Raw genomic sequence first — 27,034 nt, 5'->3', positions numbered from 1 at the left:
AAACAATATATGTTGAGCGAACAGTGCCTACATATGAAAAATTAAACCATATTTCAAGCCTGTAAGCAGTCAGTAAGTACATTCATATCATGTTCTCTCTCTTGCAGGGTGTAGATGAGCACATATTTATCAATAAGCCTTTAATTTATTGCCACTATGCACATGGGGTTGGAGAACCGCGATACTTCCCACTATCTGATTGGGAGAAGCTGACGAGAATCCTATCAGATGCTCTTGAACACTATAATGAGATTCATGCCGCGATGAACCTGGTTCTGTTTGAGGAAGCTATTCAGCACATGTGAGTGGATATGGAATGGAAAAGCATTGTGGTTACTCTACATGGCTAAGCTATGCATCTAACAGTGTTATTTGCATTGTATCTGTCTAACCCAGTACTGTCAGGGTATTTGCATTAAAGGGGTTACACAAAGAAGCATGTCGAAGAAAATGCTCGCTGGCTAGATGTTATTAAAAATGTGACACAATGTGGCACAGTAGAGTTTATGGAGGTTGTCAGAAATAAAAGCCTTATGCTGCCCATCCACTAGCAGCCCATAGAAATGACAGCACGATTACGACATTATAATCGTGCAGTCGTTTCTATGTCTGTGATAAGCCTATACTGAACGAGCTTGCGAGCCCAGGATACTGCATTCATTCACGCAGATCCTGGGCATGCCACTCCCGGAAAACGGAGTGGATATGCCCCTGTTTCAACGGCACCCAACCCCCGCACTACCCCTTAAATGCCTCTGCCTGTCAATCAGGCAGAGGTATTCAAGGGCTAGCATGTTAGCAGGACCCATTCTGCATGCGTAGATTCCCGATACTTGCGCGGACTGCTGAATTAGCCCCTTAGATCAGCCGAGAGCTATTCTGAGCTGGACTCGAATACATCTCAGTCGCTTCTCGCTAATAGGTGAATGGTAATGGGGCATTGGCATGTAAGAGATGCATCTCATGGGCATGAAGTCAGAGTTGCAACATATATTGAGTTGTGTGCATTCAGAGTATGCACCATTTTCAGTCGCATCTTCTGTACCAAGCATGGGGAGGTGTAAGTGCTGTTACTAGTCATGATGGCTGCTCTTGGCCAGAAGCCTGAATGATGTGCTGTTGCATAGTTACATCGGACTCAGAATGCAGATTAGAGATGTGCACGGACCCTTCAGTTTTGGCAAAACCACCCTCAAATGTTATGGATTTGGTTTTGGCAAGACCACCCTTAAGTGTTTTGGTTCCGTTTTGTTTTTGGATATTAAAAAATTTATAAAAAAGGTAAAATCATGTAACTTGGACTTGTTTACATGCAATCTAAAACCCGAGATCCAGATTTTAGATCCGAGATCCGAATTTACGGGTAGACCTGAGCCGGGACTCAGTTCTGCTCGGAACCCAAAAGTGATCCGTGCAGGGTCACAACTCCAGAGTTCGGGGATGTTCGATTTTCAGCAAAACCAAACCGCTCCTCTCTAATACAGACAGTTATTTCTTAGGGCTTCCAATGGCTACTGTTGTCCACAATTGCAACCTCATGACTTGCAACTCAGAATCAGGTCCAATTTCTGATTTGTAAGGTATCATGCTGAGCATATTGCATGCTATACATTCCGCCACTTGTCACATGCATTGCAGTGTTTATTAATGCCGTATGCATGAATAATTGCGAATATAAATGTAAAAGACAGGTCTTCCAATAGAACCTGCCCTTTCCTTTACTTTGTGAGGACTTATGGGTTTATAACCCGGAAGTCCTACTCCTACTGCTAATGTGCGACCATAGCTCATATTCATAATGTTGACATAAACCATGTTGACATTTGTCAACTAGTTACAATAGAGTAGTTGCATGTTGACACTGATGTAATGTCCACATTGTTGAAATATCTACACTGTCCTCTTGGACTCATTCTATCTTTATCCATAACGCTAACCCTAATCCTAACACTAACGCTAACCCTAATGGACGTGCCAATATTTTGACAATGTCAACATTTTCGATATCGACATTCTGTCAATGTCAACATTTTGCAGGTGATGCCATTAATGATGTTGACATTTTAACTACATCAACATCATCAACGCGACCTTCTGCTGTTGAGATTGTGAATGTAGACATTATCTCGGGAGACATTCTGACTTCATACCGATATTGCGCTCTCTGAACCTATTTTTCTCCCAATTGTCAATGCTTGGACAGGAATCTTTGCAGCACTGCTTTCTCTGCAGGATGGGGAAGCGGGGTAAAATCTGCATTTTATATTAAATTGCCCTTGAATACTTTTTATAGATACAGAACAGTTTCCAGGGCATACTGTACTGCTTCTGCCAAGCTAGCTCTTTTTAGCATTTGAAGCCAGACACACATCAGCATTATTGCATATCTAGGACAGAGTGAATTGGGAGATCTTTTTCAAGCAGTTGCCCAGCGGCCAGAGGCAGAGTGGAAAGGCAACCCTGGGGTTATTTCTACTTTGTGTGGTCTCACTGTAGGCTGAATTGTGGTTGCCATCGGGTAGCAGACAGAGTGGAGGGGTCCTCTCACCACTTTGTGGTCGCGCTGGGTACTGAATTCTGGCCGGACGGCTCGCTGCAGGAAGCTGTTCACTGTGCCCTCTGCTGTTTAGTACTCGGGGTAATGGTCAGGCCGGCACTGCCTGTGAGGAATTGCCATTCAGCCCCGTGCAGGCATACGGGGAAAAAAAATAATGAAATCAAATACGCATATTTCATATCAAAACCTCAAAACTAACAAAATATTATCCAATGTTTAGATACACTACTGTAATGCTGCTACATTTTCTTTATTAACTTTGCTAATTATATATTATGGACAAAATTAACAAAAGTTTTGGGGGTTTTTTTTTTCATAGTCGTAGGGGTGAATTTACTAAAGTGAGAGTTTTTAGAAGTGAGTTTTAAAAGTGATGTTGCCCATAGCAACCAATCAGATTCTAGCTATTATCTTCTAGAAGGTGCTAGTTAAATGTTAAGTAGAATCTGATTGGTTGCTATGGGCAACATCACTTTTAAAACACACTTCTAAAAGCTCTCACTTTGGTAAATTTACCCCTTAAAATGGTGTTAAAATTGCTATTTTTCAGTCAAATTCAGAATAAATAGAATTCTCTTTGAAAATTCCTAAAAAAACTTATATGCATGTATGTTCTTTTCTAGCTTAATTTCTTAAATGAAAAATAGCATTTTAATGAAGATTCTCAAAATAACGTGATTATTATGGGGAATACTGATCACTCCTCTTTTTACGAGAACCTTTTGATTAAATGGTAATATGCTTGTATTGTTCTGAGGTCACTGTCAGGCATTCGGCTCATTGTCTCCTCACTCTCCCTTCTCATATTTCCAGCTGCCGCATTAGTAGGATTCTGGAGTCCCCATACGGAAATGCTCTGCTGATTGGAGTCGGAGGTAGCGGCAAACAAAGCTTGTGTCGCCTGGCAGCTTTTCTCAGTTCACTTGAAGTCTTCCAAATAACTCTCCGTAAAGGGTATAGCATTAACGATCTCCGGGTAAGATGTGTTTTTTGCAAGAGGTTTCATTCATACTATGGGGCTTATTCAGGGACGGATGCTGCAGCGACCGCTTCAGGGACTTTTACCGTAGTCGCGTCTGCAACTGTATGTTCATTCTAGTATCAGCCCTTTCCCTGAAGTACAAGCGTGCGCCTGAATGTGCAAGGGCTGGGGCACCTGCTTTCAGCATCTTCAGATGCTGTAATGCTGCTTAGTGCGTCTTTACATGCAAACATCTTTCGCATCTTCAAAACTAGAATCAGCCCCACTGTAGTCGCAGATTTTCCGTCTTGAGTACAGCCGCTAATGTGAGTGATTAAATGTCTTTGTGCGCAATTATACCTCCCAACATGACCCCCTCCAGGAGGGACATGATGCTCTGGTCCTGGACTTCCCTGGTAAGAGGCGGGGCTGCAGCGCAGTCCAAAATTCAAATAGGGGAGTCACACCAACTGTCATTTCACACGCTGCCAAACATCACTGGCTGGGACTCACTGGCAGTTGGTGTGACTCCCCTACTTGAATTTTGGACTGTGCTGCAACCCCGCCCCTGGAGCCTCCCCCAATCATAAATTACCAGGGAAGTCCAGGAACAGAGCATTGTGTCCCTCCTGAAGAGGGTCATGTTGGGAGGTATGTGCAAGTGCTTCAGCGACACGCCCGTGTAGCTTCCATAACACTCTCATAAGGCAGCCCATTTTCGTGCGGCTGAATAGCCACCTTCCTGTCATCTCACAGGCTGTGTTTGAAAAATGGCAGTTGGGAGCTGATTGGCTGGGACCTTTTCACTTTTCACTCTGTCTCCTAACACTGCTTAGTAAATAGACCCCTTTGTTTGAAATGCCCAGATGGTTGGGGCTCTGGGCCTGATTCAGACCCGGTCGCAAGCGCTGAGCGCTCGCAACTGGGTCGATGGTGGCCCAGAGCGTATGCGCACAACGGAGCAGGCTCCGTCATGTGCATGCGCGAGACCCGGATAGCGACGGGCACTCCGTCGCTCCGGGTCTCGCAACAAAGGGAGCGAGCTGTCGATGTTGAGTGACAGCTTTCCCCCTTTGGTGGGCAGGCCGGGGGGGTGGCTGCCCAAACGGAGGCGTTCCCATGAGAACGCCTGTCATTTGGGGGCGGCCTCAGTGGAGAGATTCCGGCTCTGTTAGAGCCGAAATTTCTCTGGGGCTTGCGGCCACGAGACCCTACCACAAGGGTCTCGTCACAAGCCCGATTGTCGCGATGGTCTTGACCATCGCTACCATCATCATAGCCACTCGCTGTAGCTGTGGGTGGTCACCCACAGCTATGCGAGAGACTAGGAGGCCGTTCTAAAAAAAAAATTCCCGGCCCTGATTCAGAGCGAGCGCTCTGTCAGAGCGAGCGGGTCCGAATCAGGGAATCTGTGTTGTAGGGTGATTGTATTTATGTGTATGGTGGATAGGCAGGAATATTTATGCATTCTGGCTGCTGGCGTTGATCAGAAAGATAGATATTGGTAATATTATGGCTAGCTGTAATACCTATAATGATTTTCAAGGGGTACGATGGAAAACTCACTATTAAACTCAGACCTGTGAACCTTTTTATTGTTAATGGCTGGAGATTGTCACAACTCTCTAAAGTCAGTGACAGGCTGATTACCCGCCACCTCAGGAATCTTACATCCCTGCAAATACAATTATTATAAGATGAACAATCTGATAAAAATTCTGTGTTGTTGATTACGTCAGTATGTACCTAGAAATGCGGTTAAAATGGCAGAGGACAGCTCTCCCGATAAAAGCTGTCCTTTGCGATAGAGGGATCTCCGGGTTTAATACCCAGAAGTCCCTCTGCACATGTACAGAATGGTGCGCGCCGCTGCAGGGGTGCTGGGAGGGATCCGATTGGATGACATTACCCACAGGGTCCAAGCTCCGGAATGTGTCGCATTCCTGGAGCTTAGTACATATGACAAATGCTGTCAAACCCTCATAGACCGCATTTTTGGGGGTTTGACTGCATTTTTGCCATTAGCAGTGTCAGACTGAGGCATGAGGGGCCCACCAGGGGAATGCAGTGGTATTAGCCCATGCTTAAGGGGTGTGGCCAGGTGCCACAGATGCTTGGCTAACCAATAGGCAAATCTTGTAGTTTCTATAGAAAGGAACCAAGCCATTATGTTGATCAGTGGTACTACTCCACCAAGTATCTGACCATCTAATGGAACCTGACACCTAGAGGAGGAAGATGGGCCCTCAGGCAGTGGGGCGCACCGGGGATTTCCCCTGTATCCCTGTCCAACCCTGGCCATTAGTGCATCCCGCCCTATAAGACTTACATGTGCTTCTAGATTCTCTGTCCCGTGACCCGTCCCTTTCTCTTGTTTCATTTTTCAATTTTTATTTGGTAAGTGCATACTTGCCGACATTCAGCTCCCAAATCGGTAGGGTAGGCAAGCCTGGGCAAGTGTTACTGCTGAGATGGCGACTGCATACAAACGTACGACAAGACTGAGATACTTGCAGTGCAATGTAAGCTCCTATGAGTAATGTAAGGAATGTAAGCAATGTAAGCTCCTATGAGCAGGGCCCTCTACCCTCTTGTGCATCTCCTTACTATACCTTCATCTACTTCGTACTCTCTACCAGGGCACCTAACACTTGATTGCTTTGCATTGTTGCTTATCTGGGTGTTATGGTCGTGAATGTAGCAATGTATATTATCCATGTCCTGTAATGTATTGTACTGTACTGTACTGTAAGTCACTGTAAATCAACCTATTTGTTTATGTACTTTGTAAGGCGCTGCGGAACACTTGTGGCGCCATATAAATAAACGATAATAATAATAATAATAATAATAATAATAATAATAATAAGAGGAAAATGAAATTTCCAGTCAGGGAAAAAACAAGGATCAACTGCTCAAAGCCCTTTTGGAGGGGTAGCATACTCGGATGGAGAAGGTAGCAAGTCTGGACACTTCTCTGCTTCCGAGAATATTTTGACAGTCGGCACTGTCCCAAATAATGGTCTCTTTTCTGCAGACTCTAATAGCTCCTTTGTGGTCACTATCATGGAGACTTAATTGCAAACTCTACTCAGACATATGACAGCAAAGGGAGGCTGCAGAGCACCAAGCAAAGAGGAAGGCTGCAGAAATAGAGGCTGATTGTCACGACTCTAGGAAGATTGGCCGCCTGTGATGGAGCAGGCTCTGTGGACCGGGACCATGTTGGCAGAAACTGAGGAGGTTTCAGATAGCTTTTCCTCATAAGAGAAATAAGATAGAACCAAGTTGTGATGAATTATACGTGGTCTTATTGGAACAGACAGGAAACTGCTGGGAATGATGGGTAGTTAAAAACTAACAGTCCAGAATGAGAGAACACGTGAGTCCTGAGAATCTGTGACTGGAAGGTAAGTACAGGGAGTTGAACGACTAGTGTAGGAACTCCACGACAAGCAGGGCTCTAGTCAGATGACACTGAATTATCCTCAATGGACAGATGCAGGAATCCTGAGTCCGAGTAACTGGGGTACGCCTAGCAAGATGAGACGAGAATCCTTGGTCAGTGTACAGAGGTATATCCAGCTAGACTGTGGTGACTTTGGCTTGCTATGCGTGTAGGTCTTGAATACACAAAGATGCGTCGAACTCCAGATGTAGTACACTGAGGTGCATCACAGAGACAGGTGTGCGCCTTTAGGGGCTTCGGGTTAGTACCCAGAGTAGTGACTTTTGACAAAGAAGCGTAACACGGGATTGCATAGAAAATCCAAGGCATAAAGGTAACAGGAGCCAAATACTAGGACTGGAGAAGATGTTGTACAGGCACTGAATGAGCATCCAAGAAGGGTTTATATATGCAGTGCTGGTTGCTGATTGGTGGCAGACTCCCAGCTGGCTAGAGACCCAGGAATCACTGGTGGACCCTGGCTACGATAAGATGGCCGCGCCCATGAACTGAGGACTCTGCCTGCAACTCTGGAGGATGATGTCACACTGCATGAGGAACACCAGCCAACGTGGAGAGGGAGACGTGGGCCCTGCGGCTGGAGTGTTGCCGCAAAGATGGACGGTGGCTGCCCAGGCACACAAAGCGGAGACCAGGGGTAAGTAAGGCTGCAGGCTGAGCTCTGCGTATTAGCAGCCACATTCAGAGCAATTTTAAAAAAGCTTTATGCATTGACCCAGAGTAAGTGGGCACAATATTTAACCCCTCACCGGTGAGGCACAGTGTTTGCAGACCTGCCTCATGGTTAGAATGGACAGTATGCAACAATTAAAAAGATAAATGGTAATAAATGCTTACTTGCAGGGACTTCCTCCACTACAAGCGAGAATGTCCTCCAGCAGCCATTAATTGGCTAAAGACTGAGCACTTGCTGCGGTCCCTGGGGGAGATGTATGAAGCCCCGACGTGGCTATCAGCGCACGACCGTTCGGCCGGCTGTAGCTGTCGTTATCGACAGCTACAGCCTGGCGCGAGCCTATCCCCACAGCAGGGACAGCGCTGTCCCTGCTGTGGCAGCTGCCGGCTCCAGGCTGCGCGCGGGGATCTCGCGATACTTGCGAGATCCCGCGCATGCTCAATGGAGCTGGCCGGGCCTGACACACATCGCATCAGCACTAGGCTGATGCGATGTGGTCTGTAGCGGGTAGCGCCTGAGGGGGGAGTTAACGCTCCCCCTCTCAGGCCGATGAGATGTTCACACATCTACCGGTAATGCTTCCTGCTTTGCCTCGGTAAAGAGGCGAAGCAGGGAGCGTTATAGCGGCACTTAATGTGCCACTATAATACATCTACTCCCCTGTGATTAAAATGCTCATTTCTCTTATGAAGTGAGCAGCTATCCTGTGAAATGCATCAGAACTTCCTTAACATCCTTGATAAGCTCAACTCCATTAATTTGGGAGTTTATTGACTATTTCCAGCTTTTGATTGTGTGTTGGATAAAATGTTGGAATACCTCAGTAGATCAATAGTGAAAGACTCACACTCAAGAATTGTCCCTGTTAAGGACTCCACATCTCCGAATGTAGATCTCACCTCTATGGTGAGTATTCATCCATACATTAGACAATCTCTGATTAATTCATACACAATGAATACTATAATAATTAGAATTGACTTTATCCTTCTGAGCTCCATTTCCTGTCCTATATGTATATGTATATATATATATATATGTATATATTGATGATACTGGATCAGAACCTCTATATACCCCTGCCTATACCTTCTAATATTCTACCTATAAACCTCTAAGGATGACGCTAATTTGCGTACGCAGTCATACAGTAAATAAAGACTTAAGACCTGGAATCTGTGGTTCCAAAGCACAAGTATTATTCAAGTAAAAGTACAGTCAGTTACACGCTATTGATCCAGACACAATTCGGTGCAAAGGAATTATACAGACCCAAGTACAGTATACATACGCAGCGCATTCTGGTCCAGATGTTAGGCATCAGCAAGAAACCCCTCAGTCAGCATTCAGCAAGAAGACTAAAAACACAGTGCTTGAGCACACATATTTATACCCCCCCAGAATAGACAGGACAATAGAGAAGTTTCTTGCTTATGCCATTGGTTCCCAGGGGGGAAGCATCTGTTACAGAGCGTTTAACAGGCTGGTTCAAATAGACTCATCCCAGCCTCTAACAACTGGGGGTCTCTGCCCTCCCACCCCATGCAATCATCCTAACAGCTGTTCATATAATATACATTTTGTTGCTTGAAGTCTCTGCGGTCCATAAGTTGAGAATGCATGATGCGATCTCCACACCGATAATACCGGAATTCTGTTGAAAGAGTACGCATCAATACGAAACCGAACACGGCTTTCTTAGCATGTATAAAATCTTAGTTATCAAATATCTTTATTTCACAGCATTTATACTAACTGAACAAACTTAAATCTTATACCTTAAAGCTTATTAAACCTTTTATGTGGATAAGTAATGTGTGAGTATGCGGGGTTTGATATAAAGACGCTAGTTATCTTGGGGCAGATGCGTGCGCATGAAGCTAATAAAACAGTGTTTTCATACAAGGCCTTATGCATTCGCTAATATGCGACTAGTTAACAGTGCAATTGCGCGTATTAATGTGTGTATGAGGAATGGTGCACTTAAATCTCACTTACTAAGTGAACACCTAGCAGTGTTGAATGCTGAGCCTTATAGTTCCACATGCCCCTTCTCTCAGCAGCCCCCACCTTTCCCAGGCTCAAAAGAAAAACCCTTTATTCTCCCAGACTCTTATGTGGATGCAGATTAGCCCAGCTACAAGACCCAAACCTAAGACAACACTCTTGGCTTTGAAGTTATTTCATTGCAGGAAGCCTGCTAATGTAAAGTGTGTATTCTAGCCGGCCACCTGGAGTGAGAGCAGACGTTATCCAGGAAGCTTATCTACACAGGCTAGTTATTACGTGGCCATTTGCTCGGTTCTAGCTAAGTGCAATATATATCCTTTTAAGGGGAATTATAATATTATGCACTTTCATGAAATGGGCTTTTGGTGAATCGCCGTAATTTATGGCGATGGTCACGGATGCAATCACATGATGCTAATAGTATTATCGCCACATGTACTAAAGTGTGAGTTTATCTAAAATGGCGCTTAGGCGGCCATTCGCAAAATGGCGTCTTGCGGCCAATCGCAAGATGGTGTCGCTGCGATTCAATTTTAAACTGATCTTGTGTCAGCCAATAATCCAGTTTTGACATATATATATATATATATATATATATATAACAAGCAACCAAGGCCCAGCACTCCCATTATAACAACAATACTTGCCCGGGTGCCCGAATAAAAGATTCATGCAGAAGCTACAGTACAGCGGCACTCCTGGTACAAACGGCAATAGACAGGCAGCGTGTAGAGTCAATGTTTCAAAGCCTTTATTATGACTTTTTCATCAGCACTAGTACAATACACATAAAACATCTCACCTTAAAACAGTTCAGTCACCCAGTGAGCAAACGCGGCGCCCGGAACGGGACCACTCCCCCGGCGGGCGGCGCCATACAACCACGTCATCGGATTCTGAGTCATATGTTGTGCGCAGTCTGATGACAAAGAGGTGCTCCCCATCACCATGGAAACTGGCACAATCACATAATTTCTATAAAAAAGGCAGATACCACAAAAAAAAAAATGAAAAAAGACTATTAGCGATGGACTAAACAAATAAACACTATGGAGCGTACACACGGTCAGATTTGTCAGACTTGTCAGATTTGTCAGATGAACGACTGAACGATTAAACGATTTGAACGATTTGGACGATTTGACCAAAGTTTTGAACGATTTGAACGATTTGAACGATTGAACGATTTTTGACTGCATTAAAATGAATGGAATCGTCCAAGTCTGACTGCAAACCCATCAGATGTCAGATATCGTTATCTGACAAACGGGAACGCGCATCGTTGATCGTCCATCGTTCAGGCATGTCAGATATGAACGATTTTCCTTCAGATATGAACGACTGAACGATTTTTAAATCGTTATCGTCCATATCTGAAGAAAAAATCTGATCGTGTGTATGCACCGACTCGAATGGACAGCTATAACCAAGCTATGATAAATAAATTTAAATTGAAAAATATATTAAAGACCCGATACCCACTGATAAACTACCCAATTGGGTTAAAAGTAAACCAAGATACCGCGCACAGCACCACAGTTCACTAAAGGACTTCAAAGAAGAGACACATATAATGTCAATTATGTAATCAATCATAACAATTCTACCAGACCATCCCTAAGACACATGTAGAAGTTACTACATACTGAAAACTAAGGTAAAGTATAACAAAGACATATCCAAGGAAAATACCTAATGGAAACAACTCAATCTTGCTATATATATATATATATATATATATATATATATATATACATATATATACATATATATATATATATAGCAAGAGAGAGAGATACAGTAAAATACTGGGGGGGGGGAGAATATTTATCAAACCTTGGAGAGATGAAGTTGAGAGAGCTAAAGTACCAACCAACCAGCTTCTAACTGTTATGTTGCAAGCTGTGTTTGAAAATGACAGCTAGGAGCTCATTGGCTGGTACTTTATCTCTCCCCCCTCTATCTCTCTCCAAGGGCTCTATTTACTACAATCCGCATATTGAATGCAGATTGTAGTGTGATATTAACGACTGAATTCGCATTGCGAATTCAGGCAATATCACAGGGATTTACTTTGCCCGCGCATGCGCCGACTGGCCGCCGCGGCTACCCCCCCGGCGATAAGCCCCACCCCTTGCGATCACGGACCCCTCGCGACACCCCCCCCCTTAATTACTCTTACCTGCATGATTGACGGGCCTTCGGTGATGCCCTCCATGCCTCCGGTCAGGTGATATCCCATACTGCACTGGGACCCGATCACCTGATGACAGGGCCGCAGTGCAGCATGGGAGACCAGCTGACTGGAGGGAGGATATCACCCGAAGCCCCGATCACCGTTCCCTGGAGTCAGGTGAGTTCATTTTTTTTTTACTATTTTTTTTTTGCAGTGAATCAGCTTGCGGTCTGTTTAGACCACACAGCTGATTACTGGGACCGACTCCCAGCTCTGCTCTCCCCGTTAGAGCAGGGCAGGAGTCCGGTAACCGGGGGAGACCCTGGATAACGCCATCTCCAGGTGGCGTTATTATCACAGGGCCTCCCTGGGTATTTTTTTCACAATTTATTTTTAGTAACTACCAGACAGATCACATTTCCCATTACAATTATGGGAAATGTGATCTGCTTACTAAAAATAAGTGATACTTAGGGGTTGGAGTAGAATTTTACGAATTCTACTCCAATTGCCCTGTAATAACTATAGGTGATACTAAAATAATGTGAAAAGAGTGTGAAAACACCCTTTGTCACTTTATTTTAGTCAAAATAATGTTAATAAATAGAGCCCCAAGCCTTGATATATCTCCCTCATGGAGTGGTAAGTGGTGCGAGAGATTAATAACGTGATTACAGTATCTCTAGGTAGGGTGGCAACACAAAGGCACCAGGAATGATCTGTTTTATCAATATGATTTCAGAGGCGTCAAAAATAAGAATATAGTTAGGTGAATTTACGGAAAAAAATAAAATGAGTATAACTGTGTTTATGGCTGGGAGGATTGATGAGATGAGAGAGGGATAGGTAAATGGTGGGGGAAAAAAACCTGAAGTATGGATGCAGAGGAGCGGGGAAAGTTAGACGCAAAACTTGGTTGTCAGGAGATTGGAAGGAGGATTTGAATTGTGAAAATAGAATAGGGGCTTTGTTATAATAAGGAGATGAAGAGGGAAAGCAGGGAGAAGTAAGTAGGAACCAATAAGTATATAATTGTAATGCAATGGAAATTTCCTTTAATATCAAATTTAGGATAAATGAAGAGGTGTTGGATACAGTGGTTAGCACATATTTAATAAATAGTATCGATCTAGTAGTACAGTGCAGTGATTGGACACTTTTGCGTTGGTTGCTGTGGCAACATAATAAAGAGTGAGGAGGATGAAAGGCAAAGAGAGGGGCATGGGACTGGGATAGGGATATTGTGAGGGTCAAGAAAATTAAAAGGCAATTGCAATGTCAAATAATAAGCACGTAAATATTACTAATAAAAACTAGTATATATGTGGAAAATAAATAATAAATGGAAATAAAAGAAGAATACAATTAAAATATGAATGAAAATAAAATACTGGTGTCAATTAAGTATAATTAGCATAGGCAATAATAAATATACAGGTAAAATTAAAATAAAAAATGTATAAAATAATGGAAAATATAATATTATTATTGTCTTTTATTTATATGGCACCACAAGGGGTTTGCATAAAGTAAAAATTTTATTTGGTTTTTTTCCATGACCATGATTTTCAACCTGCCCTAGAATATTAATTATGAGGCTGAAACAGGCACAACACAATCCTGCAGAGAGTTATCCACCTGTCAGCCTGTAGGGCTTGGTTTATCTCATGACACAGGATTTCTGTCCACATAAGTTGTACTAGAAACAGGCAACAATTTTTTAGCACACTGGGGCATGGCAGGATCTGCTTAAAATTGCTTACTCAGCTTTAGATTAAGGGGGGGCCACAGGGGTACAGTGCTCTGGGCCCCCCTCTCTCAGACTCTTCCCCCAGGCCAGAGCACACTACTGCACTGTGAAGTCCTGTGTATTTTCTAAGGGTCAGGCGAGTGGGGGCATGCCAGACAATTAATGGGGGCGGACCAGATGACGAGTGGGTGCAGACCAGACGATGAGTGGAGGCGTACCAGACAAAAAGTGGGAGTTGACCTGACGACGAGTGAGGGAAGGACAAATGTCAAGTGGAGAAGGGTTGTATGATGAGTGGGGGTGATACTGACAAGAGGGGAAGGGCCGAAGGAGTGGGGGCGGTCGGGCCCTCCAGTCTTAAGTGCTCCAAGACCCCCAAAGGCTTAATCCGGCACTACCTAACTTACAGTACTGAATGGGTATAAAGCAGAGGAAAGTACTGAATGGGCATAAAACAGAGAAAAGTACTGAATGGGCATAAGGCATAGAAAAGTACTGAATGGGCATAAAACAGAGAAAAGTACTGAATGGGTATAAAGCAGAGAAAAGTACTGAATGGGTATAAAGCAGAGGAAAGTACCGAATGGGTATAAACTAAGCAGAGGAAAGTACTGAATGGGTATAAAGCAGAGGAAAGTACTGAATGGGCATAAAACAGAGAATAGTACTGAATGGGCATAAAGCAGAGAAAAGTACTGAATGGGTATAAAGCAGAGAAAAGTACTGAATGGGTATAAAGCAGAGGAAAGTACTGAATAGGCATAATACAGAGAAAAGTACTGAATGGGCATAAAACAGAGAAAAGTACTGAATGGGCATAAAACAGAGAAAAGTACTGAATGGGTATAAAGTAGGGGTGTGCACCGGACACTTTTCGTGTTTTGGTTTTGGATCTGGATCTTTCTTCGTGTTTTGGATCTGGATTGGTTTTGCCAAAACCACCCTTCCGTGTTTTGGGTTCTGGGTTTTGTGTTTTGGATCTGTATTTTTTTTAAAAAAAGCATAAAAACAGCTAAAATCACAGAATTTGTAGGTTTTTCTGCTCCTATGCTATTATTAACCTCAATAACCTTAATTTCCACTCATTTCCAGTCTATTCTGAACACCTCACACCTCACAATAGTGTTTTTATGTCCAAAACGTTGCACCGAGGTAGCTGGATGACTATGCTAAGCGACACGAGTGGGCGGCACAAACACGTGACCCATCTAGGCGTGAAACTGCAGTGGCAGACAGGATGGCAGTTTGAAAAACTAGGCCCCAAACTGTACATAATGCAAAGAAAAAAAAGAGGTGCAAGATGGAATTGTCCTTGGGCCCTCCCACCCACCCTTATGTTGTATAAACAGAACATGCACACTTTAACAAACCAATCATTTCAGCGCCAGGGTCTGCAACACAACTGTGGCTGAAATGATTGGTTCGTTTGGGCCCCCACAAAACAAGCTGGCAATTAATGTGTCCCTGCACAAACTGGCTCTATGGAGGCAAGATGTCATCCTCATCCTCCTCATCCACCGATTCCTCACCCTCTTCAGTGTGTACATCCTCATCCTCACAAAGTATTAACTCGTCCCCACTTGAATCCACCACCACAGGTCCCTCTGTACCTTCTGGAGGCTGGTCTCCCTGGAAGAGTTGATAATTCATTTTGATGAACATCATCTTCTCCACATTTTGTGGAAGCAACCTCCTACGCCTTTCGCTGACAAGGTTCCCGGCTGCACTAAACACTCTTTCGGAGTACACACTGGAGGGGGGGCAACTCAGGTAAAATAGAGCCAGTTTGTACAGGGGCCTCCAAATTGCCTCTTTTTCCTGCCAGTACAGGTATGGACTGTCTGCCATGCCTACTTGGATGCTGTCACCGATGTAATCCTCCACCATTCTGTCAATGGTGACAGTATCATATGCAGTGACAGTAGACATGTCAGAAATTGTTGCCAGGTCCTTCAGTCCGGACCAGATGTCCAAACTTGGTCCTGCCTGCCCTGCATCACCGCCAGCGGGTTGCTTAGGATACCTAAGTTTTTTCCTGGCAGCCCCAGTTGCAGGAGAAAATGAAGGAGCCGTTGACGTGTCACGTTCCGCTTCAGCTGACAGTGTGTTCACCAGCAGGTCTTTGCACCTCTGCAGGCTTGTGTCGGCCGGAAAGAGAGACACCACATAGGCTTTAAACCTAGGATCGAGCACGGTGGCCAAAACGTAGTGGTCTGATTTCAACAGATTGACCACCCTGGAATCCTGGCAAAGCGAATGAAGGGCTTCATCCACAAGTCCCACATGCCGAGCGGAATCGCTCCGTCTTAGCTCCTCCTTCACTTTCTCCAGCTGCTTCTGCAAAAGCCTGATGAGGGGAATGACCTGACTCAAGCTGGCAGTGTCTGAACTGACTTCACGTGTGGCAAGTTCGAAGGGCTGGAGAACCTTGCACAACACGGAAATCATTCTCCACTGCGCTTGAGTCAGGTGCATACCCCCTCCTTTGCCTATGTCATAGGTGGATGTATAGGCTTGTATGGCCTTTTGCTGCTCCTCCATCCTCTGAAGCATATAGAGGGTTGAGTTCCACCGCGTCACAACCTCTTGCTTCAGGTGATGGCGGGGCAGGTTCAAGAGTGTTTGCTGGCGCTCCAGTCTTCGGCACGCAGTCGCTGAATGGCGAAAGTGGCCAGAAATTTTTCGGGCCACCCAAAGCGTCTCCTGCACGCCCCTGTCGCTTTTCAGAAAATTCTGCACCACCAAGTTTATTGTGTGAGCAAAACATGGGACGTGCTGGAATTTGCCCAGATGTAATGCCCGCACAATATTGGTGGCGTTGTCAGATATCACAAATCCCCAGGAGAGTCTAAGTGGGGTAAGCCACTGGGCGATGATTTCCCTCAGTTTCTCTAAGAGGTTGTCGGCGGTGTGCCTCTTACTGAAACCGGTGATACACAGCGTAGCCTGCCTTGTAACGAGCTGGCATTTCTGAGATGCTGCTACTGGTGACGCTGCTGCTGTTGCTGCGTAAGGTGATACATCTACCCAGTGGGCTGTCACAGTCATATAGTCCTTAGTCTGCCCTGTTCCACTTGTCCACATGTCCGTGGTTAAGTGGACATTGTGTACAACGGCATTTTTCAGGACACTGAGGACACTTTTTCTGACGTTTCTGTACAGTCTCGGTATCGCCTGCCTAGTGAAGTGGAATCTAGACGGGATTTGGAACCGGGGACGCACTACCTCCATCAATTGTCTAAATCCCACTGCACTAATGGCGGATACCGGACGCACGTCTAACACCAACATAGCAGTCAAGGCCTCAGTTATACGTTTTGCTTCAGGATGACTGCTGTCGTACTTCATCCTCCTCGCTAAGGACTGTTGGAGGGTCAATTGTTTAGTAAAAGTAGTGGTGTTCCTACTTCCTCTCTGGGATGATGAACGACTCCCAGCAGCAGCAACAGCAGCAGTAGGCGTAGCAATGCAGGATCCTCCAGAGGAATCCCGGATAGGAGAGTCAGTCATGCCAGTGACATGGCCTGCAGGACTACTTCCGATCCTGACTAAGGAGGAAATTGACGAGGAGGGAGTTGACGGTGTGGTTTGCAGGCGCTTGGAGACAACAGGACAACGGGATTTAGGTGTCCCTGGACTGCTTACGGTCTTAGCCAAAGTTTCTGAACTTGACAGTAACTTTTTATGAACGCGCTGCAGGTGCCGTATAAGGGAGGATGTTCCTAGGTGGTTGACGTCCCTACCCCTACTTATTTCACCTTTACATATGGTACATATGGCAAGACAGTTGTTGTCCGGATTTGGATAGAAATATTGCCAGACCAAAGAGGTGGAATGTTTGGTCTTCTGCCCAGGCATGACCGTGATGGGCTTTTTCATCCCACGGACAACAACTGTCTCCCCCGGAGCCTGATTTAAACAAACCACATCACCATCAGAATCCTCCTCGCCAACTTCCTCCTCAGCGCCAGCTACACCAGTATCCTCATCCTGTTGTACTTCAACAGTGACATCTTCAATTTGCATATCAGCAAGTGGACTGTGGGTGCTCCTTTCAGCACTTGCAGGGGGCGTGCAAATGGTGGAAAGAGCCACCTCTTCCCGTCCAGTGCTGGGAAGGTCAGGCATCGCAACCACCACCACACTTGGACTCTCCTTGGGGATTTGTGATATCTTCTTAGAAAGCACAGTTCTTCGCTGTGCTTTTGCCAGCTTAACTCTTTTGATTTTTTTAGTGGGAGGAGGGCTTCCATCGTCATGTGAAGCTGAACCACTAGTCATGAACATACTAGGGATCGACCTTAGCCGTTCCTTGCCACTCCGTGTCGTAAATGGCATATTGGCAAGTTTACGTTTCTCTTCAGCTGATTTAAATGTCTTTTTCAAGGTCATTTTCCTGAACTTTGCCATTTGGGATTGTATGTGCCCTCTACTATGACATTGGGCATCGGCCTTGGCAGACGACGTTGATGGCATGTTATCGTCTATGTCATGACTAGTGGCAGCAGCTTCAGCACTAGGAGGAAGTGGTTCTTGATCTTTCTCTATTTTATTTTTATCGGAGAAAGTTTGGTCCTCCATTTATGTTATATCGATTTGATATATACGTGCGGCTAAACACAGAAAATAATTTTTTTCTTGGTTTGGACTGGAGTGTACTTTGTGGGTTACAGCACCCTTTAACGGTCAAGCCAGCCGGCCCTTTACTTATGACACAGGCGCACGCTTGGCACTACTTTGTTGATGCACGTGCGGCTACTGCGCACACAATTCACAAACACAGAAAATAATTTTTTTTTGGTTTGGACTGGAGTGTACTTTCGGGGGTTACAGCACCCTTTAACGGTCAAGCCAGCCAGCCCTTTACTTATGACACAGGCGCACGCTTGGCACTACTTTGTTGATGCACGTGCGGCTACTGCGCACACAATTCACAAACACAGAAAATAATTTTTTTTTTGGTTTGGACTGGAGTGTACTTTGGGGGTTACAGCACCCTTTAACGGTCAAGCCAGCCGGCCCTTTACTTATGACACAGGCGCACGCTTGGCACTACTTTGTTGATGCACGTGCGGCTACTGCGCACACAATTCACAAACACAGAAAATAATTTTTTTTGGTTTGGACTGGAGTGTACTTTCGGGGGTTACAGCACCCTTTAACGGTCAAGCCAGCCGGCCCTTTACTTATGACACAGGCGCACGCTTGGCACTACTTTGTTGATGCACGTGCGGCTACTGCGCACACAATTCACAAACACAGAAAATTATTTTTTTTTGGTTTGGACTGGAGTGTACTTTCGGGGGTTACAGCACCCTTAACGGTCAAGCCAGCCGGCCCTTTACTTATGACACAGGCGCACGCTTGGCACTACTTTGTTGATGCACGTGCGGCTACTGCGCACACAATTCACAAACACAGAAAATTATTTTTTTTTGGTTTGGACTGGAGTGTACTTTCGGGGGTTACAGCACCCTTTAACGGTCAAGCCAGCCGGCCCTTTACTTATGACACAGGCGCACGCTTGGCACTACTTTGTTGATGCACGTGCGGCTACTGCGCACACAATTCACAAACACAGAAAATAATTTTTTTTTGGTTTGGACTGGAGTGTACTTTCGGGGGTTACAGCACCCTTTAACAGTCAAGCCAGCCGGCCCTTTACTTATGACACAGGCGCACGCTTGGCACTACTTTGTTGATGCACGTGCGGCTACTGCGCACACAATTCACAAACACAGAAAATAATTTTTTTTTGGTTTGGACTGGAGTGTACTTTCGGGGGTTACAGCACCCTTTAACGGTCAAGCCAGCCGGCCCTTTACTTATGACACAGGCGCACGCTTGGCACTACTTTGTTGATGCACGTGCGGCTACTGCGCACACAATTCACAAACACAGAAAATAATTTTTTTTTTGGTTTGGACTGGAGTGTACTTTGGGGGTTACAGCACCCTTTAACGGTCAAGCCAGCCGGCCCTTTACTTATGACACAGGCGCACGCTTGGCACTACTTTGTTGATGCACGTGCGGCTACTGCGCACACAATTCACAAACACAGAAAATAATTTTTTTTTTGGTTTGGACTGGAGTGTACTTTCGGGGGTTACAGCACCCTTAACGGTCAAGCCAGCCGGCCCTTTACTTATGACACAGGTGCACGCTTGGCACTACTTTGTTGATGCACGTGCGGCTACTGCGCACACAATTCACAAACACAGAAAATAATTTTTTTTTGGTTTGGACTGGAGTGTACTTTCGGGGGTTACAGCACCCTTTAACGGTCAAGCCAGCCGGCCCTTTACTTATGACACAGGCGCACGCTTGGCACTACTTTGTTGATGCACGTGCGGCTACTGGGCACACAATTCACAAACACAGAAAATTATTTTTTTTTTGGTTTGGACTGGAGTGTACTTTGGGGGTTACAGCACCCTTTAACGGTCAAGCCAGCCGGCCCTTTACTTATGACACAGGCGCACGCTTGGAACTACATTGTTGATGCACGTGCGGCTACTGCGCACACAATTCACAAACACAGAAAATAATTTTTTTTTTGGTTTGGACTGGAGTGTACTTTCGGGGGTTACAGCACCCTTAACGGTCAAGCCAGCCGGCCCTTTACTTATGACACAGGTGCACGCTTAGCACTACTTTGTTGATGCACGTGCGGCTACTGCGCACACAATTCACAAACACAGAAAATAATTTTTTTTTTGGTTTGGACTGGAGTGTACTTTCGGGGGTTACAGCACCCTTAACGGTCAAGCCAGCCGGCCCTTTACTTATGACACAGGCGCACGCTTGGCACTACTTTGTTGATGCACGTGCGGCTACTGCGCACACAATTCACAAACACAGAAAATAATTTTTTTTTTGGTTTGGACTGGAGTGTACTTTCGGGGGTTACAGCACCCTTAACGGTCAAGCCAGCCGGCCCTTTACTTATGACACAGGCGCACGCTTGGCACTACTTTGTTGATGCACGTGCGGCTACTGCGCACACAATTCACAAACACAGAAAATAATTTTTTTTTGGTTTGGACTGGAGTGTACTTTCGGGGGTTACAGCACCCTTTAACGGTCAAGCCAGCCGGCCCTTTACTTATGACACAGGCACACGCTTGGCACTACTTTGTTGATGCACGTGCGGCTACTGCGCACACAATTCACAAACACAGAAAATATATAATTTTTTTAGCACTTGGGGGGAGCACCCCTGATGGACAGAGCACCCCCTGGACAACACTACAGCACTCCTTTAGGACTGGGACACTGCACAGGACTTTGGAGTGGACACAGCCCCTATGGAGAACTGACTGCACAACACAGTCCAGCCAGCCCCTATGGACTTTGAAGTAGTGGACACAGCCCCTATTAACAACAGCAGCACAGCACAACACAGCCAGCCCCTATGGACTTTGAAGTAGTGGACAACAGCAGCACTACACTACACTACACTACACTACACAGCCCTAACTCCCACCCTCCCTCTTCACTGTCCACAGCCGAGTGAGAAAATGGCGCCGACGCGGGTACCTTATATAGGATCCAAAACCCGCGAGACTCGGAAGGAGGGATGATGACGTTTTGCCTCGATTTCAGATCCGAGTCAGGCGGGAAAAGTCGAGCCTGACTCGGATCGGACTCGGATCGGGGGGCTCGGGGGGGTTCGGATTTCAGAAATCCGAACCCGCTCACCCCTAGTATAAAGCAGAGGAAAGTACTGAATGGGTATAAAACAGAGAAAAGTACTGAATGGGCATAAAACAGAGAAAAGTACGGAATGGGTATAAAGCAGAGAAAAGTACTGACTGAGTATAAAGTAGAGGAAAGTACTGAATAGGTATAAAGCAGAGGAAAGTACTGAATGGGCACAAAACAGAGAAAAGTACTGAATGGGTATAAAGCAGAAAAAAGTACTGATGGGTATACTGCAGAGAAAAGTACTGAATGGGCATAACACATAGAAAAGTACTGAATGGGTATAAAGCAGAGAAAAGTACTGAATAGGTATAAAACAGAGAAAGTACTGAATGGCATAAAACAGAGAAAAGTACTGAATGGGTATAAACTAAGCAGAGAAAAGTACAGAATGGGTATAATGCAGAGAAAAGTACTGCATGGGTATACAACAGAGGAAAGTACTGAATGGGTAAAAAGCAGACAAAAGTACTGAATGGGTATAAAGCAGAGAAAAGTACTGAATGGGCATAAGCAGAGGAAAATACTGAATGGGCATAAAACAGAGAAAAGTAGTGAATGGGTATAAAGCAGAGAAAAGTACTGAATGGCATAAAACAGAGAAAAGTACTGAATGGGTATATAAACTAAGCAGAGAAAAGTACTGAATGGGTATAATGCAGAGAAAAGTACTGCATGGGTATACAACAGAGGAAAGTACTGAATGGGTATAAAGCAGAGAAAAGTACTGAATGGGTATAATGCAGAGAAAATTACTGAATGGGCATAAAACAGAGAAAAGTAGTGAATGGGTATAAAGCAGAAAAAAGTACTGATGGGTATACTGCAGAGAAAAGTACTGAATGGGCATAAAACAGAGAAAAGTACTGAATGGGCATAACACATAGAAAAGTACTGAATGGGTATAAAGCAGAGAAAAGTACTGAATAGGTATAAAACAGAGAAAAGTACTGAATGGCATAAAACAGAGAAAAGTACTGAATGGGTATAAACTAGGGGTGTGCACCAGCCACTTTTCGTGTTTTGGTTTTGGATCTGGATCTTTCTTCGTGTTTTGGATCTGGATTGGTTTTGCCAAAACCACCCTTCCGTGTTTTGGGTTCTGGGTTTTGTGTTTTGGATCTGTATTTTTTTTTTAAAAAGCATAAAAACAGCTAAAATCACAGAATTTGTAGGTTTTTCTGCTCCTATGCTATTATTAACCTCAATAACCTTTATTTCCACTCATTTCCAGTCTATTCTGAACACCTCACACCTCACAATAGTGTTTTTATGTCCAAAAGGTTGCACCGAGGTAGCTGGATGACTATGCTAAGCGACACGAGTGGGCGGCACAAACACGTGACCCATCTAGGCGTGAAACTGCAGTGGCAGACAGGATGGCAGTTTGAAAAACTAGGCCCCAAACTGTACATAATGCAAAGAAAAAAAAGAGGTGCAAGATGGAATTGTCCTTGGGCCCTCCCACCCACCCTTATGTTGTATAAACAGGACATGCACACTTTAACAAACCAATCATTTCAGCGCCAGGGTCTGCCACACAACTGTGGCTGAAATGATTGGTTCGTTTGGGCCCCCACAAAACAAGCTGGCAATTAATGTGTCCCTGCACAAACTGGCTCTACGGAGGCAAGATGTCATCCTCATCCTCCTCATCCACCGATTCCTCACCCTCTTCAGTGTGTACATCCTCATCCTCACAGAGTATTAATTCGTCCCCGCTGGAACCACAGGTCCCTCTGTACGTTCTGGAGGCTGGTCTCCCTGGAAGAGCTGATAATTCATTTTATGAACATCATCTTCTCCACATTTTGTGGAAGCAACCTCCTACGCCTTTCGCTGACAAGGTTCCCGGCTGCACTAAACACTCTTTCGGAGTACACACTGGAGGGGGGGGCAACTCAGGTAAAATAGAGCCAGTTTGTACAGGGACCTCCAAATTGCTTCTTTTTCCTGCCAGTACAGGTACAGACTGTCTGACATGCCTACTTGGATGCTGTCACCGATGTAATCCTTTAACAGACAGACGCACGCTTGTCGCTGCTGCTTTGAGGATGCAAGTGCGGCTACAGCCCACACAATTCACAAAGACAGAAAAAAAAAAGAATATTTTTATTGTTTGTGGAGCGCACTTTGAGGGTTACACCACCCTTTAACAGACAGACGCACGCTTGTCGCTGCTGCTTTAAGGATGCAGGTGCGGCTACAGCCCACACATTTCACAAAGACCGAAAAAAAAGAACAATATTTTTATTGTTTATGTAGCACACTTTGAGGGTGTCACCACCCTTTAACAGACAGACACACGCTTGTCGCTGCTGCTTTAAGGATGCAGGTGTGGCTACAGCCCACACATTTCACAAAGACAGAAAAAAAAAGAACAATATTTTAATTGTTTGTGTAGCACACTTTGAGGGTGTCACCACCCTTTAACAGACAGACGCACGCTTGTCGCTGCTGCTTTAAGGATGCAGGTGCGGCTACAGCCCACACATTTCACAAAGACCGAAAAAAAAAGAACAATATTTTTATTGTTTGTGTAGCACACTTTGAGGGTGTCACCACCCTTTAACAGACAGACGCACGCTTGTCTCTGCTGCTTTGAGGATGCAGGTGGAATCTAGACGGGATTTGGAACCGGGGACACACTACCTCCATCATTTGTCTAAATCCCACTGCACTAATGGCGGATACCGGACGCACGTCTAACACCAACATAGCAGTCAAAGCCTCAGTTATACGTTTTGCTTCAGGATGACTGCTGTCAAACTTCATCCTCATCGCTAGGGACTGTTGGAGGGTCAATTGTTTAGTAAAAGTAGTGATGTTCCTACTTCCTCTCTGGGATGATGAACAACTCCCAGCAGCAGCAATAGCACTAGGAGGAAGTGGTTCTTGATCTTTCCCTATTTTATTTTTATCGGAGAAAGTTTGGTCCTCCATTTATGTTATATTGATATATACGTGCGGCTAAAGCGCACACAAACACAGAAAATATTTTTTTATTTTTGCTGGAGAGTAGTGCACTTTGTGGGTTACACCACCCTTTAAGAAATGAGCCAGCCGGCTCTTTACTTATGGGACATAGGCGCACGCTTGGCGCTGCTCCTTTGTTGATGCACGTGCGGCTACTGCGCACACAAGTCACAAACACAGAAAATAATTTTTTTTTTGGTTTGGACTGGAGTGTACTTTGGGGGTTACAGCACCCTTTAACGGTCAAGCCAGCCTGCCCTTTACTTATGACACAGGCGCACGCTTGGAACTACTTTGTTGATGCACGTGCGGCTACTGCGCACACAATTCACAAACACAGAAAATAATTTTTTTTTTGGTTTGGACTGGAGTGTACTTTGGGGGTTACAGCACCCTTTAACGGTCAAGCCAGCCGGCCCTTTACTTATGACACAGGCGCACGCTTGGCACTACTTTGTTGATGCACGTGCGGCTACTGCGCACACAATTCACAAACACAGAAAATTATTTTTTTTTTGGTTTGGACTGGAGTGTACTTTGGGGGTTACAGCACCCTTTAATGGTCAAGCCAGCCGGCCCTTTACTTATGACACAGGCGCATGCTTGGCACTACTTTGTTGATGCACGTGCGGCTACTGCGCACACAATTCACAAACACAGACAATATATATTTTTTTGGTTTGGACTGGAGTGTACTTTGGGGGTTACAGCACCCTTTAACGGTCAAGCCAGCCGGCCCTTTACTTATGACACAGGCGCACGCTTGGCACTACTTTGTTGATGCACGTGCGGCTACTGCGCACACAATTCACAAACACAGAAAATATATATTTTTTTGGTTTGGACTGGAGTGTACTTTGGGGGTTACAGCACCCTTTAACGGTCAAGCCAGCCGGCCCTTTACTTATGACACAGGCGCACGCTTGGCTCTACTTTGTTGATGCACGTGCGGCTACTGCGCACACAATTCACAAACACAGAAAATAATTTTTTTTTTGGTTTGGACTGGAGTGTACTTTGGGGGTTACAGCACCCTTTAACGGTCAAGCCAGCCGGCCCTTTACTTATGACACAGGCGCACGCTTGGCACTACTTTGTTGATGCACGTGCGGCTACTGCGCACACAATTCACAAACACAGAAAATAATTTTTTTTTTGGTTTGGACTGGAGTGTACTTTGGTGGTTACAGCACCCTTTAACGGTCAAGCCAGCCGGCCCTTTACTTATGACACAGGCGCACGCTTGGCACTAATTTGTTGATGCACGTGCGGCTACTGCGCACACAATTCACAAACACAGATAATAATTTTTTTTTTGGTTTGGACTGGAGTGTACTTTGGGGGTTACAGCACCCTTTAACGGTCAAGCCAGCCGGCCCTTTACTTATGACACAGGCGCACGCTTGGCACTACTTTGTTGATGCACGTGCGGCTACTGCGCACACAATTCACAAACACAGAAAATAATTTTTTTTTTGGTTTGGACAGGAGTGTACTTTGGGGGTTACAGCACCCTTTAACGGTCAAGCCAGCCGGCCCTTTACTTATGACACAGGCGCACGCTTGGCACTACTTTGTTGATGCACGTGCGGCTACTGCGCACACAATTCACAAACACAGAAAATATATTATTTTTTTAGCACTTGGGGGGAGCACCCCTGATGGACAGAGCACCCCCTGGACAACACTACAGCACCCCTTTAGGACTGGGACACTGCACAGGACTTTGGAGTGGACACAGCCCCTATGGAGAACTGACTGCACAACACAGTCCAGCCAGCCCCTATGGACTTTGAAGTAGTGGACACAGCCCCTATTAACAACAGCAGCACAGCACAACACAGCCAGCCCCTATGGACTTTGAAGTAGTGGACAACAGCAGCACTACACTACACTACACTACACAGCCCAGCCAGCCCTAACTCCCACCCTCCCTCTTCACTGTCCACAGCCGAGTGAGAAAATGGAGCCGACGCTGGTACCTTATATAGGATCCAAAACCCACGAGACTCGGAAGGCGGGATGATGACGTTTTGCCTCGATTTCAGATCCGAGTCAGGCGGGAAAAGTCGAGCCTGACTCGGATCTGCCTCGGATCGGGGGGGCTCGGGGGGGTTCGGATTTCAGAAATCCGAACCCGCTCACCCCTAGTATAAACTAAGCAGAGAAAAGTACTGAATGGGTATAATGCAGAGAAAGGTACTGCATGGGTATACAACAGAGGAAAGTAATGAATGGGTAAAAAGCAGAGAAAAGTGCTGAATGGGTATAATGCAGAGAAAAGTACTGAATGGGTATAAAGCAGAGGAAAGTTCTGAATGGGCATAAAACAGAGAAAACTACAGAATGGGCATAAAGCAGAGAAAAGTACTGAATGGGTATAAAACAGAGGAAAGTACTGAATGGGTATAAAGCAGAGAAACGTACTGAATGGGCATAAAACAGGAAAATACTGAATGGGTATAAAACAGAGAAAAGTACTGAATAGGCATAAAGCAGAGGGAAGTACTGAAAGGGCATAAAACAGAGAAAAGTACTGAATGGGCATAAAACAGAGAAAAGTACAGAATGGGTATAAAACAGAGGAAAGTACTGAATGGGCATAAAGCAGAGAAAAGTACTGAATGGGTATAAAGCAGAGGAAAATACTGAAAGGGCATAAAACAGAGAAAAGTACTGAATGTGTATAAAGCAGAGAAAAGTACTGAATGGGTATAATGCAGAGAAAATTACTGAATGGGTATAAAATAGAGGA

The 27,034-nt window shown here is 45.1% G+C and overlaps 1 protein-coding gene across 2 annotated transcripts in view; it reads left to right on the top strand.

Moving 5' to 3' along the window:
- Nucleotides 1-27,034, top strand: part of LOC148543364 (dynein axonemal heavy chain 11-like) — a 361,950-nt gene that overhangs the window by 68,913 nt on the left and 266,003 nt on the right. For both annotated transcript variants that reach the window (XM_088472011.1, XM_088472001.1), the window contains exons 16-17: nt 108-301; nt 3,371-3,533. In XM_088472011.1, coding sequence (XP_088328137.1) covers nt 108-301; nt 3,371-3,533 — 357 coding nt within the window. The remainder of the gene's footprint in view (nt 1-107; nt 302-3,370; nt 3,534-27,034) is intronic.

This window comes from Taudactylus pleione, unplaced genomic scaffold (genome assembly GCF_031769625.1).
Source record: "Taudactylus pleione unplaced genomic scaffold, aTauple2 ptg000004l, whole genome shotgun sequence".
In the NCBI taxonomy this organism is placed as follows: domain Eukaryota; kingdom Metazoa; phylum Chordata; class Amphibia; order Anura; family Myobatrachidae; genus Taudactylus; species Taudactylus pleione.
This window is presented reverse-complemented; position numbering and strand designations above follow the sequence as displayed.